Genomic DNA, 14,611 nt, shown 5'->3' with positions numbered 1-14,611 from the left:
ATATTCAGATTTATATTTCCATTATTATTGATTGAAGTAAAGGTGCTGTTTCTGATACAAGCTTTTAGTGTTTCCCGGGTCCGAATACCAAAACCCAACACAGCAATGCGGGGGCCAACCCGCACGGAAGTAGTAGCCGAATATATTAGTTTGCGGATGGCTCGAAAGATTGGAAAGGAAGTCACTTGACAAGACCGTAAGTCGGATGGTAACCAGCTCAAGCTTACCAAGAGGAACTTAAGGAGAGCCAGTCTGTCGTGGACAGCCTGCTGAGAATGCACATGGATCCATATGAAAGGAAACATGCAGTAGGGCCTACTAAAACCTTATACAGCTCAAAACACCACTAATTGTCGTCTTGGCATAACAGACCATCACAGCCCTGCATTCAGTGTCCTCGCCTGGCGGCCGTTGGACTCATACCCATTCACTCGGTGTTTTCTATGAAGTCATCACGCGTCGCCTAAGCACGCCGTTAACGCGAGAAGTGGATGTCTGAAACTTTGGGCTCCGCTGCGGTGATCCAAGCCGATAACCTGGAATCCACTACACAACCTCCAAAGCTATGTCACCGCATGCTCGAACACCGCTACAGCAGCCTGTCCCATAAACAGTACTAGCTGCGCTGGCCGCGGCCCCTACGACGACGATTGGATCGACTCGAAGTGCTGCGAGGAAACGTCGTGACTCTAGCAGCTGCGGTACGTGACTGTGTCCATCGCCCTACCGGTCGTTGAGTTGCTTGATCGTCCTTGATCCCAGTCGCGGCCTGCTGTGGATTTGCAATTACACCTGCGGGAAGATTGCCATCTTCACCTGGGTTGTCGTCCTGCTGAGCTTCTCGCGCCAATGCAGTTTGACGTCATCGCTTCTTTCCTCAGTGTTAGCGTCGTGCCGGCCGCGCACCTTGCTGAGACGTACGCGTGTCACATGTACTGGAAGTGATGGGTCTAGATTGTTGCTGTTGTTCACCTGATTGCAGAGTCTGCCAGGAATCTTGAAGTCTTTGACCATCAGATTGCTGCGCGTAGCTGTCCACAAGGACGCAAATTTGCTTCGCGAGATCAGTCAGAGGCTCGTTTAAATCTTCAAACGATTTGAGGCTTTTCCATCCGACCTGTATCTCGAAATCATTGATGTCACTGATCCAACGGTGATCCTTCCGCTTGTCAAAAGCTAGCACGATACCTTGTGCTGACACGTGCTCCAACAGCTCGTCGGTTACTTTCAGACTCGTCGGCGTACATCTTATATCTTGATGCATGCACGTCCTATTCGTCACCGGCGACTAAGTGCTGCACTCGATACGAATGGATACCCGCTCGTACGACATGATAAGGTCCAGCCCAAGTAGCTTGCAGTTTGTTCCCGTGTTTCTCGTCCACTCGCGAACGGAGAACAAAGTCGCCAACAGTGAAATTCACCAGATTTATACCGCGCTCGCGCTTCTTAATCAAGAGGCGTTGCTTGAACCGTTGATCCTCCAAATTGCTTGGATGCTTTCACGCAGCTCTGCGGGGAAACCTTCAATCTCTTCACTGTCAGAAGCCTCCTGGAGCTTGTTCTGATCCGGAAGATAAAGTTCTCGCAAAGGAGTCGGGCTCTGGAGTCCAGTGAAAAGTTGTAATGGTGAATGGTTCCCAAGCGAAGGTAAGGCTATAAGGTTCAAATTGTGCCGTGGGGACCAGATCGACCCATTCCTTCGGAGTGATCTTGTACGCCAACGTCATTGCCCTGATGACTTGGAGTATGTCACGATTGATTTTCTCGACGGATCCATTAATTCAATGGCTGTATGCGGGCGCGAGGTCTGCTGTGTACGCAGTCTGCAACTGAGCTCGGCAACAATCTCCTTCTTGAAATAGGTTCCCCGGTCCAACATCCAGCTGGGTGGAATGCGAAACCGTAAGTGCCAAGTCAACGGTGCCTCAGCTGTGATTCTGCTGTCAACCGTGTCCGCCACCACCAATTCACAGTAGCGGGTAGCGAGGTCCTTCAATACGAGGATATACTTGCTGGCTTCATAGTTGGTCCCATCGTCAGAAAATCAAAATGAAGAACGCCACTGCGGGCGCTGCAATAGATCGCTAGACTCCATGGTCATAGGATTACCCCCCCCCTCGACGTTACAGACACAACAAGCATTTGCTCACAATCTTTGCACGATAGCTACGAGATGGTAAACGTTGACGAAGGTTAGCGAACCTAGTCTGTTGGCGGCAATGGCCTTGAGGTCCGCAGTATGCAACGATGCACAGGCGTTGAATCAGCTTCGGAACCTCGAGCGGCACCCAGATTTGGCCATCCAACGCGATCGTTCAGACATCCGCTGTCTTCGCTCCTGATGGCGGGTGATATTCGGCTTGCATGGTGTTGGGCTCCTCAAGTGTAGGTCAGGCGAAGGTGGAGTCATCCAAAGGGCGTAGCTTTGGTCGGACCGGTTCTCTCTGTCGACGCAAAACCTTGTTTCTCCTCTCAGTGACTACGGAGGCGTGGGTTCCAGCCCACCTAGAGATAATATCGGCCCAAGCGTTGTGAGGGCCTGGTACGTGTTCCACAGTGTATCGAAAGTTCATCGATTGCACCGCCCACCGGAGCAGCTAGCCTTTGATGCGATTCCTAACACTATCATGCGGCGCGAAAACGTGAAATAAATTCCTGTGGTCGGAAACATTCGAAATGGTTGTGGACGTAGCAGCCAGTAGTTCATCTTTTCACAAGCCAATACTATAGGCAGGCCCTCCTTCTCGATATCAGCCCAGTTTAGCTATCTGCCGGTAAATCCCTCGCTCATGCACTGGATGCGATGGTGCTGTTACTCGGTGGCTGGTCGCGTCAAATTATACTCCTTCACTTGGGTAATGATGGCAGCCCAGCCCACGTCAAATTTATCCGGCGTTGTCGTCGGGGAGATCCGGCGTGGCAGATGACGCCTACATCTCCTTCATCCGGTCGAAAGATAGTCACTCCTCACGGGTCAAATCGACTCGACTCCTGCTGCAGCACAGTGTGTACGCTTTGTGCTAGTAAGTGCTTCGTCAAGCCGAAGTTGTAAAGGTGCTACGTGGCGTGCAAAATCAATCGCTTTAAATTGATCGCTCACACGAATTGCAGTTATTCCCCAACAGCTGTCGATATGGTAGTGTTTGTAGGGTGTCGATCCGCGCCGGATCATGTCGTACACCCTAGTCATTAATCAATCGGCCGCACCACTGCTCCTCGGTTTGGTAAGGCTTGACTTCTTTGCGCTTATCTTCAGTCCAAATCAAAGAGGTGTTTGTACAGCAAGCTGGCGAAGCACTCATCCATTGTCGTCTGGAAATGGATGACAGCCTCGACGCAGCCTTGCGAGGAGTAAAGATTTTCTCGTCGGTCATGTAGGACATGAGCTTTTGACAGAGCGCAGCCAAGGGCAGTCACTTGAAACGCTTTAGACAAATCGAAAAGTCCAAAGTGTTTCATATCACGTGCATTTTCGAGTACCAAAACGAAAATTGGCATTGCTGCCGCCATGGCTTCAGTCTGCTCGTTTCTTGCGCTGTTGTCCGTGGTCTGCCGCAGGTCCACGACGTCTGCTGGCTTCCTGACTGGAAGCACGGGGCTCGACCATCGACTCTTGGGATTCTCATAGACCAATCCTAGTTTCACAAGACGGGCAGTGAAATCAGGTAAGAGTTTGCGGGTGTGCAGACGATATTTGCGGAGCTTACACTTTGTTCGACGAGCCCCTTCCTTCAATCACATTTCCAGCTGTGGCACGTCAGCCGGTGGGTCATAAAGCATTTCCAGACGCTACACGTCGTACGCAATGCTGCGCAACTCCTCCACATGCTCCAGCGGAAACCCGTTCTCCACCGCATGATCGATTAATTTCTCCACAGCAGCTAAAATGTCTTGGTCACCACTTGGCTCCGATCCGTACAGCTTCACTGGCATCGCGTCCGCCTCCAAGTCAATTGGACACTACTGATATCAGCATCGCTGCGAGTAGCTAGCTGTTGTAGCTGACAACATCAAATCCTAGCGAGGTCAACAGGTCGTTCGTACCATAAGCCCTCCGTCGTCAATGTCAACCCCGAGAACATCCACAGCACTCATTCGCGCCACCGGCTCAGCAGCCGTGTGAATTATCACGTTCTTGGCCTTCTATTTGGCCACCACGCTCGTCGAATCGAGGTCCGGTTCGGGATGGGAAACGTCTGGCTCCTCGGCCGCTACACTTGGGTCCAAAGTCTTCAGCTGCTCCCGGTTCGAGTGTCCAATGCCTGTTTAGTCAGATCCACTGTCGGGGCTGTACAGAAACCCAAGCTATCCGTTCAAAAGTACCACGCGGCCAGCAGACGGAAGCGATTCACCTAGTCGTTTCAGCCTTGCCTTCTTCTTTTCGCCACGGGCATCACGCATTTTCTTCCAGTGCTCATCTCTCTCTTGGCGCAAGCCTGTGGGCAATATCGCAGCCAATGCATCTTCTGGTATTTTGAACAAGGAGCAGGCGGGAGTTTTGGCGAAGTTGAAACCGAAGCCTTGGGCTTGGTGTCGGTTGAGGGTCGGTCCCAGGCGTAGCACCTGCATCAGCGGCTAATGCCGTAGGCTTCTTTGGGTCTCAGCGATTCTTCTTCTTCTTATCAGGCTGGTTGAACTTGGGCTTGACCTTGGTGTGGCCCGGCACATCTCGCTTATCGCGCTTCAGTCGCGCATGTTGGCGTTTCAGCTCGTTCGCCTAGTCCAATATGAGGCAGACAAAACCTTCGGGTCCTTGGCGGGATCCACGTGGGTGCAACAAATACACTGCTTCAAAGCTGTATTAGCGACATTGGGAGCAGGTTTTCGAGCAATCTCTTGCATTTCTCTTTTTGCCATTAGCTCCGCCTCAACACTCCGTGAGACCGCTCTCGTCCACGATGGGGTTTAAATCTTGTACTAGTCGACCAAGCGAGCGCTCACATCACTCTCGCGGCTCATGGGTATATCTTTCTTGAGCTTCTCCTTGATGTCGGGCAACTTGTCGTTCTTGATGCTGCTGACGATGTTCTCGATCTCGGCTTTCAGCATGATTTCCGTAACATCGGCAGAGGCCACGTTGAGCTGCCGCTCGCAGAACACGTCAAGCAGTTGGGTTTGAAAAGAGTCTTGAATCGACTGCACTACTACAGCGTAGTCTTCGCCAGCTACGCGACAGCGAGCTTGCATCTTTGACACATGGTCATGTCGCTCGCGCTTCCAGCGCACATAGACCTCATGGGAGAAGAATCGGCATGAGGAGTGGGCCAGTCCCCGTAAGGCCGTTCATTCCAGCAGCATGCATTATGATGCCTTACACTGGATACTTAAAGGTCCACCAACGATTGCTGAGTCAGAAGTCGGTAAGTCAATGTGGCCTCGGCTGTCCACTGAGAGGGGTTGTCTGGTGAGTTGACGACGTCAAGCAGTAGAATTCTTACTAAACAATGGTAGGTAGTGTTTCCCGGGTCCGAATACCAAAACCCAACACAGCAATGCGGGGGCCAACCCGCACGGAAGTAGTATCCGAATGTTTAGATTTGTTGATGACATGAAAGATTGGAAAGGAAATCATTTAATAAGACCGTAAGTCGGATGGTAACCAGCTCGAGCTTACCAAGAGGAACTCAAGGAGAGCCAGTCTGTCGTAATAAGCCTGCTGAGAATGCACATGGATCCATATGAAAGGAAACATGCAGTAGGGCATACTAAAGCCTTATACAGCTCAAGACACCACTATTCGTCGTCTTGGCATAACAGACCATCACAGACCTGTATTCAATGTCCTCGCCTGGCGGCCGTCGGACTCATGCACATCCACTCAGTGTTTTCTACGAAGACATCACTCGTCGTCGCCTAAGCACGCCGCTAACGCCAGAAGTGGATTTTTGAAACTTTGGGTTCCACTGCGGTGATCCAAGCGGATAACCTGGAATCCACTACAAAACTAAAACGACAGGATACACACGTTTAGAGGAGAAAACGCACTATATTAGGTACGGTAATCCAATTTAGATCTTATTTAATAGACGCATGAACCGCTGAAGTAAGCTTAATTAAGTTTTATGCTGAAAACGTTAGTTTGGAATTTGGGTATAAGAAGCTAGAATAGTTTTTGAACCGGATAACCCGCCTCCTAAAACTGGATAGAAAATCCGGAGACCAAAATGAACAGAATTTGTGTCTCCCACATCCTATCCTGATGTTTGATGCCAGCCGCGGCCTTCGAAGTTTAAACAATTTTTCTGACGTACTACCCTCCTTAATAGCGGTAGCATAAATGTTTTACCTCGATTATCAGAATGTGTTTCGAGAGCGTGCGATAAATACCTTACCAAAGCACATGCGTGGAAAGTGCACAACAAATAAAACATGTACAGACAACGACGGTGAAATCCGCCTGGTGTCTGAACACTATCCTTCGTACAAATTAAAAAATGACGCGCGACAAGAATATTATTTGATTGGTTGAAAGCTGCAGTTTCAGTTCAAAGTCTGAGCACAAAGTACAAAAACGATTCCAAAATGTACACAAACGATTCCAAAATGTACAGAAACGTTGCAGGAATCAACACGTCCTGGGTGGATTGTACAGAAACGCCCAAATACGACATACGGATTGGCTGAAACTGGCATGCTTTTGGACTCGGGCGTGTTTCAAAGGTATGGCGGATTTCACCGTCGTTGTCTGTAATCTCTGCACGGATTATACTGCAATGCGCCACTACAGTTTAAAATGTGATTTTGTTGCTGTAGCTGTCCGGTATAATAAACCCTTCGAGCGAGTGTTTGTGCCTCAAGCCTACGCATTCCGTGAGTCGATGGGAGGACAAAGCAACTTTACCTTTTTAACCCAATATTATCTACTTTTGTCAATATCAATCGCATGTTCTAGCAAACTATCGCTATTTAAGACAATCATCGAGTCCCTCCCAAGCTGTATTTTGGAATAGTATTGACGCACATTTGTGCCAATAAAGGTGAAGGTCGCGTGAGCTTTTATGTGGTCGATGGCAGTGATGCCGAGTATCGTTTAGAGCAAAATTACCGCACTGCACGTCCAAGTTTGAGCCTTTCAGTCCTATTGAAACGATTAGGATAAAATTTAAAGTTAATTCTTGCTATATTCTAAGCTTGTTCAATCAATCAAAAACGTTAGCAACAAGACAAGTACAGTATAGGTCGATAGTAAGCGCGCTCAAGACTGGGAACTCACAAATATAAAACAAAGGACACTTTTGAAGTTATTAACCTCTTATTTGAAAAATCGTCATTTTTGTCCAATCCGAAAGGTCTTTTTGCAGATATGAATGACGAGAATGTGCGGGCGCTGGCAGCGCTGCAGGTGTCTGGCGAGCTGTCCGAGCATGTGCGTCTACGTGGGATGGTCACGTGTCCACACTGCCACCAGGGTTTTGGACGTGCTTCACTGCCCATCCACATGCGTCGGTGTCGCTCCCTTCTTCCTCCAACTGAAGAGGAAATGGCAGCAGCAGAGCAGGACAAAACCACCAGGAGGGTCCAAGTGCCCTCACTAGTAGATCTGTGCGTTGGTCGCTCTTTCATTAACAATTTTCGCGCCATACAATCCACCTGCTGACGAATTCTACTGATACCGTTTGCTGTCAGATGCCTCCGGTTTGTGACAAAGCACTTCGAGTCCGTCTGCATGGACAGGATCGTGACGTTCCCCGAGGCGGAAGGTCTGTAGCCATGTATAACTGCAATCCTATCTGCATTGTCTTAAACTGCGTATGTCTAGCGGCTCTGATCGGGTCGATGCCGAGCAATTTGGTGCATCGCATGGTGGTGAACCTCGTCAAAGACAGTAAACGGGTAAGAAAGAAAAACCGAGCGAGTCGAGCGATGATTGAGACGCTAGAGAGCGCTTTACAAGGAGCTCGACGCGATGTAGCGCAACTTGAGTCAGCTCGGGAATGGGCAGCCATCAGTCGAGCGAAAATGACAGAACAGAAGCACGTCTCGGACCAACTACAACGCGAAGTGTATGCGTCAAAGATTGCGTTATCGTCTGCTGAATGTGAGAACAAGCAGCTTGAAGCTGCAGCTAAAAAGACTGAAAAGATTATACTCCGACTACAATCCAAGGTACACAAAAATATTTGCTACACGTTTTTGTGTACCATGCTTTTATTTACTTGCTGATCACAGGTTAACACGTTAAAAGCTGAGAACGTAGCCTTAAATAAGGCTTCGAAGGAAACTCAAAGGCAAGAGATGGAATTGAGAAATCAACTGGGGAAAGCTCGAGTAGCCACGAGAGTGCAAGCTCAATATACCAGGACACGACGCCAATCGCGCTGTTCCGGAGACGACGCAAGGCTCTCAGATATTGGAGGATCGTCGTCCCGAAAGATTCTGGAGAATACAACGACAGGTATAAAATCTTCTGAACAAACTCAGGCACGAACGTATCACAAGCGGCCTCGGGCAGAAGGATCCAACATTCCGTACCCGGCGTCAATGTGGTTACATAACCAGCAATAACATGCACAAATTTACAGAATGCAAGAGCGCTCACATTTTTTATATGAATGATGTCATCATTTAATTTCTACTACAAGTAGTAGTAGGAAAAAGCAAAAACTACAGCTTAAGTACTTTAGCAAAATGGTTTTTTTTTATTTTTTACATATTTTTTTGAAGGCATTTGAAAAGTGGCCCGAAATTTGTCCACTACGGATAGCGGGACGATTTGACCACATTGGTGACTTCCGTCCTTTGTGTCATAGACGAGCACTATTCACCAAACTGCCTGGTGGTCATCAATCCTCCTCTTGAAAGTTGGAAATGAAACGAGGACATTCTAGCAGCTGACGTGCAGGCTTATTTTCCATTATTCATTGTGTTTGTTCTAGGAATGCAAATGCTAAACACTCATTGCGAGCTTTGTGTAAATCCGTGCAACATTATGATCCCATCATATGATATTCATAATTGTAAAAGTATCATTTTCGATTTTAAATATTAATAGTAGCTCAATTTTTCAAAAGTTAACATAATATTTAAAAGGTTTACTCGGAAATTTGAAAAAGATATGATACTAGATGATTTTTTTTAATTCCCACTTAAGTACGCTTCTTGCCACCTTACCCTGTGAAAGAACTGTTTCGGTAAAGCTCTACAGCAGCAGAAGGGATAGCAGGCTTTAATACTGACGATTACTTGCTTTAATATTTCACTGTGACACAGACAAAGCCGTTCTAGATGGAAAACTGCAGCCGGTTGCAGCTGTTTGAAGTCGATAGAGCGAAATCAAGATATTTGTTCTTGTTAATTGCCGATAGCTTCGTCCAGATCGTGCGTCTCATAACCCTGCAGCCTTTGACGCTAGATTAATGCGCTCAGCAGTGCCAACACCTGTCACTCTCACAATTGTTCGGGACTCACTGTTGATTAGTAATACTTCAGCTAGTCGATCTTTAATGGCATATGATTGGTGGATAAAAACCGATTTCGCCATCTTTAAAATCAATTAAATTTCGTATTAACTTTGATTAAGCTGATATTTAATAATATCAGCTTGTTTAAGAAGAAAATATTAGGTGTTATTTTATATATCAACTCGTCTACCAGGTGATATTATCACTGTATTATAATAGCTTCAAGATTTAATGGAAGTGTCACGTCTGGCCCCACCCCGCAAATGAGAGCTGTGATTGGCCCCGCCTTGCGTCCCGCGTATTATAAGACCGGCCCTGTGCGATATTTCTGTTAGTTTAGACGTTGGATTTTAGCTTGAGAGCAGCTTCATGTATGTACAGTAGCCCTCAGAGATATCGTAAAAAACGAGAACGCCCGTCTATGTAGAGGCGATTTTCGCACCAGTTGTTTCTGCAATATAGACCTGAAAAGTTTTGTTGCTGTGGTTGCAGATCTAGCTGTATTCTACGCTTCTTCAGCTTTAGTTTGGTGTGTTTACCGGTTGCGTTGGACCGAAGTTATCGCAAAATTTTTTTTTCGTGTATCAGCTCATCTCGCCAGTACGATAGTATCGATGCGCGAGCTGAGAACTGCGAATGCCCCGGGCATCTGGGCCCGGGTGTATCTCAAGTGATAAAACTAACTATAAAAGTACGAGAGAAACTAGCCTTGTGCTATTTGACGCCTTCTGATGTTGTGCTTACATGAATGGATACAGTAGTCGATACAGATACTGTTCGTATGGTAACTTATCGGTACCATTGGTATTAATAAGCTGTAAGTTGTGCAGGTGCAGGGATCTGTTGCATCTAGTCGGTGCATTTCCTAGAAGCAGGTACCGGTATGTTACCTCCAATCGAGACAGTCATCGCGCATCGGGTCGAAGAAAAGGCCAATCAGTTTGCTTACAAAAGACGTACATATTTCAACCAAGCATATGGAGCGCAAATGGTTATTGACCAATCCCACATACGCATTTTTTTAAAGAAAAACCTAGCTGGTACCGGTATTTCATCTCCAGACCGTAGAGTACCGGCAATCGGGTGCGTATTCACTGAATACGATTCAGGCAGGGTCTCGGACGCCCATCCACATGCGTCAGTGTCGCTCCGTTCTTCCTCCAACTGAAGAGGAAATGGCAGCAGCAGAGCAGGACAAAACCACCAGGAGGGTCCAAGTGCCCTCACTAGTAGATCTGTGCGTTGGTCGCTCTAGCATTGACAACTGTCGGGTCATACTATCCACCTGCTGACGAATTCTACTGATACCGTTTGCTGTCAGATGCCTCCGGTTTGTGACAAAGCACTTCGAGTCCGTCTGCATGGACAGGATCGTGACGTTCCCCGAGGCGGAAGGTCTGTAGCCATGTATAACTGCAATCCTATCTGCATTGTCTTAAACTGCGTATGTCTAGCGGCTCTGATCGGGTCGATGCCGAGCAATTTGGTGCATCGCATGGTGGTGAACCTCGTCAAAGACAGTAAACGGGTAAAAGCGAAACACCGAGCGATGGTTGAGACGTTCGAGAGCGCATTACAACGAGCTCGATTGGAAATAGAGCAACTCGAGTGTCCAGCCGCCACCGCATCAAGATGGATAGAGCAGCAGCAACACTTTGAACAACGAAAATGTGAAGTGCATCGTGAAGGGATTTCGCTATCGTCTGTTGAATCTGAGAACCGGCGACTTACAACTGCAGCTAAAAATGCTGAAAAGAATAAATGTCGACTAGAAGCCAAGGTACACAACAAAACAACTTGCTACATATCTTTTTACCGTGCTTGTAATTACTTGCTGTTCACAGATTGACGCGCTTAAAGCTGAGAACATTTCCATAAATAAGGCTTCGAAGCAGGCTCAAAACCGGGAAATGGAGCTAAAAAAAAAACTGGTGAAGGCTGGAAAAGTCACAAGAGTGCCGAATGGTCAATATACCAGGACACGAGTCCAATTGCGCCGTTCAGGAGACGATGCACGGCGCCTAGATATTGGAGGATCGTCGTCCCGAGAGAATCCGGAGAATACAAGGACAGGCAAAGCATTGTTGAAACAAAGACAGTCACGAACGTATCGCAAGCGGCCTCGTGCAGAAGGATCCAACATTCCTTACCCGAAGTCAATGCGTATACAAACCAAGCAATAAAACGCGCAAGTTTACAGAATGCAATGAGCGCCCACAATTTTACTACAGTAGTATAAATGTGATCATTCGTTAAAAGAATCAGAGCTACAGCTGTACTACTTGAGAACTCATCACTTACTTGAGCTAAGTTCTGTAGTGTCGATTCACGGAATCGCTGGTACATGCATCTTGTTTCAATTCCTGCTTCAAGCAGGCTGCTTGAGTACATCTCATTTCTCTCTCGACGGTGTCGTACCGAGTTGATCAAAATCTACAAGTAGCCATCGATCTTATTGAATGTCAAATTCGTTGTTGACAAAAACTGTTTGGTCAGCTTGGAAATCGAACATTTAAAGGAAGCAAAGTCGATAACCACGCTACTGTGCACTGCACAGTGTACAGGCATGCCAAAATTTCACGTTTAAAAAGTGCAATACTGTCCATTTTACTGAAAATCGTGAGCTTCTGCCTGTCTTAAATTAAGATTTACGAAATAGAAGCGGGCTACAGTACCTGTCTAAAAACGAATCAAAGCTGAGTTACGCGCTATCAGTAGCACCATTCGATAGACCATGGCAAGTTTTACGTCTCTACAAGTTTTCACGCCACCCATTTGTAAAATTACGACGTAGCGAAGACTTATCAGTTTCAATTCGGCACCACAAACTTTGCGTCATGATCTCCTTGCAACCGACTGGCCGATTTTATTCAAACTTCGACCAGAAATATATACGGCAATCCGGATAATAATTTTGACCAATTAGTTGCCAGTTTAACGCAATCCACTTCAAGTAGTTCTGACCTCTCTTACCGCTTATATTTTTGGCCAAGGAAGTATACACAGAAAGTGAAACAAGTCTAGACGTCATACATGTAGCAACAAACTCGTACTTGAGCATATATGGGTTAATAGTGATCAATGGAAAGACGCTAAGTGGTCACTGATTGGTCTAAATTACAATTTGGCGCTTGGTGAATTTTCTGGTCGAAGTTTGAATCAAATCGGCCACTTCGTCTCGAAGATATCATGACGGAAAGTTTGTATGGAAAATTGAAAAGTCTTCGCTAGGTCTTAATTTTTAAACCTGGAGGCATGAAAGCTTGTATGGACGATAAACTTTCCTTCGCCTATCGAATGATGCTACTGATTGTGAGTGACTCGACTAGTACGGCTGGCACTACTATTTTTAATAGAGGTCAATTCGTAAATCTTATTGGTATGACCTTTCAACCCCCAGAATGTGTACTCTACATTTTAAAGAGTAGTAAATTTGCTCTCGTAAACGCCATATTTAATGCACAATTTCTCGACAAAAGATATGTATACCGGTACATTCCGTCGAAATTGTCTTTTTATTCACACCAAAAGCGCTTATATATACCATAGTACTGTAGTGGTTGTCATCAACAACAGCAATTGTATGAGCGTACTTAGCCGAAAAACAACGGTTTTCTTTAACCGCATATATTTCCGGCCATAATATGGAATATATAAGCGCTTTTGGTGTGAATAAAAAGACAATTTTCGACGGAATGTACCGGTATACATATCTTTTGTCGAGAATTGTGCATTAAATATGGCGTTTACGAGAGCAAATTTACTACTCTTTAAAATGTAGAGTACACATTCTGGGGGTTGAAAGGTCATACCAATAAGATTTACGAATTGACCTCTATTAAAAATAGTAGTGCCAGCCCTGACGCTGCTGCGTCTTTAAATTCCTTCATTAAGCCGATGCTGCGTCTTGAGAGCAAAATCGAGCGAGATTGCCATCCTATCAATGCTGCGGTCTCATTGACGTCGTGAAATGGCTTCGTTCTGAAAGGTGTACCAGCAATACTATTGATATGCATTAAACGAAAACTTTAGTACGCGCAAGTCGTAAAATGGTTCCATCTGCACCGTTTTAAGCTGCACCGTTACTGCAATTGAAAGCGGGCACAGTATTTAGCATCGACAGAATGCGGTCAGAACTAAAAAAAATGGAAGTGAAAGAAATTCAACAGCCCTTAATTCGCCTAGACGTAAGTTCTTGAAACAAGCGAAGGGCAGTGAAGAGGGCTGACTCGATTATTTTTTTCGTCTACAAAGATTATAATGAAAACGACAATTACACTTGCACCAGATTATGCAAGTAGAAGTCACAAGGAACGATTTCAAAAACCAAAAGCCATCGAGATCAAATGTTTGTGGCATCTCAATTTGCTAAGATTAAGCGTTTATCGCTTTGGTTCCTTACTCTAAAAATTCCTCGCGCTTCGACTCGAAAGTCACGAGCGTTTCAGCTTGAAGTACATCAGAATCAGAAATGGTGTTCCGACAACTAATATGCAGTGAGCCCCAGGTGCATCAGGTAGCTATTGTAGATCTCATTGTATCTTGCGCCTTGCGTCTTGCCGCTTGCGAGCTTCAGGAACGTGTCAATCTGGCTTGGCGTCACACCATTGTGCTGCCACCAAACGTATGCTGCTTTCGCCATCTTATCATTACCCATGAGCTGTTTCGCTAGCTTTTTGGCATCTGCTTTCTTCGTCAACGCAGCCACATTAAAAATCTCCTCATTTAAATTCGCCAAATTGAAATTTGGGGCTCGCTCCTCAGACGTTTCTTCATTCTCTTCGTTCTTGCGAAGAAATCTTCTGCCGGCCGAATCGTGTATGTAGTGAGCTGGCGTCCCATACATCAGAACCTTGGTTTGGTCGATTGCACTGCAGGTTGTAAGGTAAGTGGCGACAGCCGTAGTAGACAGCATAATTGCCAGACGCATGGTGTGAAACCCTGGGAAGCTAAGAGCGAAATTAAGAAGTGATACAATTGGTGGTCGTGATTCTCCGGTACATTCCCTCGAAAAAACTTATTTCCTATCTTCAAGACACTGTATATATCTCGTCCGGGAGTTTACGGTGCACAGATAAATCGTAATACATGCTGTATGAAAAAGGGTCAAAGGTACCATTATGGAGATGTCTCATGATAATTGATCACGTCCAAAACCTTCAGAAATATATTAAAATTTAGCTGCTGGGTTGGATACCGGTATGTAA

General features: G+C 46.2%; 4 protein-coding genes across 4 annotated transcripts; 1 reads left to right on the top strand and 3 right to left on the bottom strand.

Annotated features, from left to right (window-relative positions):
* Window positions 1-786: 786 nt before the first annotated feature.
* PITG_14377 (uncharacterized protein) lies at window positions 787-1,264 on the bottom strand (the record flags this gene model as incomplete). Its single annotated transcript, XM_002898800.1, has 2 exons — window positions 787-1,031; window positions 1,189-1,264. 2 exons carry the CDS (start codon window positions 1,262-1,264, stop codon window positions 787-789), a joined length of 321 nt encoding a protein of 106 aa, XP_002898846.1.
* A 3,339-nt stretch (window positions 1,265-4,603) lies between these two features.
* On the bottom strand, window positions 4,604-5,190 carry PITG_14376 (uncharacterized protein; the record flags this gene model as incomplete). The annotated part of the gene is made up of 2 exons (XM_002898799.1): window positions 4,604-4,720; window positions 4,945-5,190. The coding sequence occupies 2 exons, from the start codon at window positions 5,188-5,190 to the stop codon at window positions 4,604-4,606; spliced, it is 363 nt and encodes a 120-aa protein (XP_002898845.1).
* A 2,062-nt stretch (window positions 5,191-7,252) lies between these two features.
* On the top strand, window positions 7,253-9,228 carry PITG_14375 (uncharacterized protein; the record flags this gene model as incomplete). Its single annotated transcript, XM_002898798.1, has 5 exons — window positions 7,253-7,545; window positions 7,630-7,703; window positions 7,763-8,109; window positions 8,614-8,634; window positions 9,214-9,228. The coding sequence occupies 5 exons, from the start codon at window positions 7,307-7,309 to the stop codon at window positions 9,226-9,228; spliced, it is 696 nt and encodes a 231-aa protein (XP_002898844.1).
* A 4,662-nt stretch (window positions 9,229-13,890) lies between these two features.
* Window positions 13,891-14,334, bottom strand: PITG_14374 (avr3a family secreted RxLR effector peptide protein, putative; the record flags this gene model as incomplete). Its single annotated transcript, XM_002898797.1, has 1 exon — window positions 13,891-14,334. The coding sequence occupies one exon, from the start codon at window positions 14,332-14,334 to the stop codon at window positions 13,891-13,893; it is 444 nt and encodes a 147-aa protein (XP_002898843.1).
* Between the last annotated feature and the right edge of the window lie 277 nt (window positions 14,335-14,611).

The sequence above is a fragment of the Phytophthora infestans genome, genomic scaffold (assembly GCF_000142945.1).
Source record: "Phytophthora infestans T30-4 supercont1.34 genomic scaffold, whole genome shotgun sequence".
Classification (NCBI taxonomy): Eukaryota; Oomycota; class Peronosporomycetes; order Peronosporales; family Peronosporaceae; genus Phytophthora; species Phytophthora infestans.
This window is presented reverse-complemented; position numbering and strand designations above follow the sequence as displayed.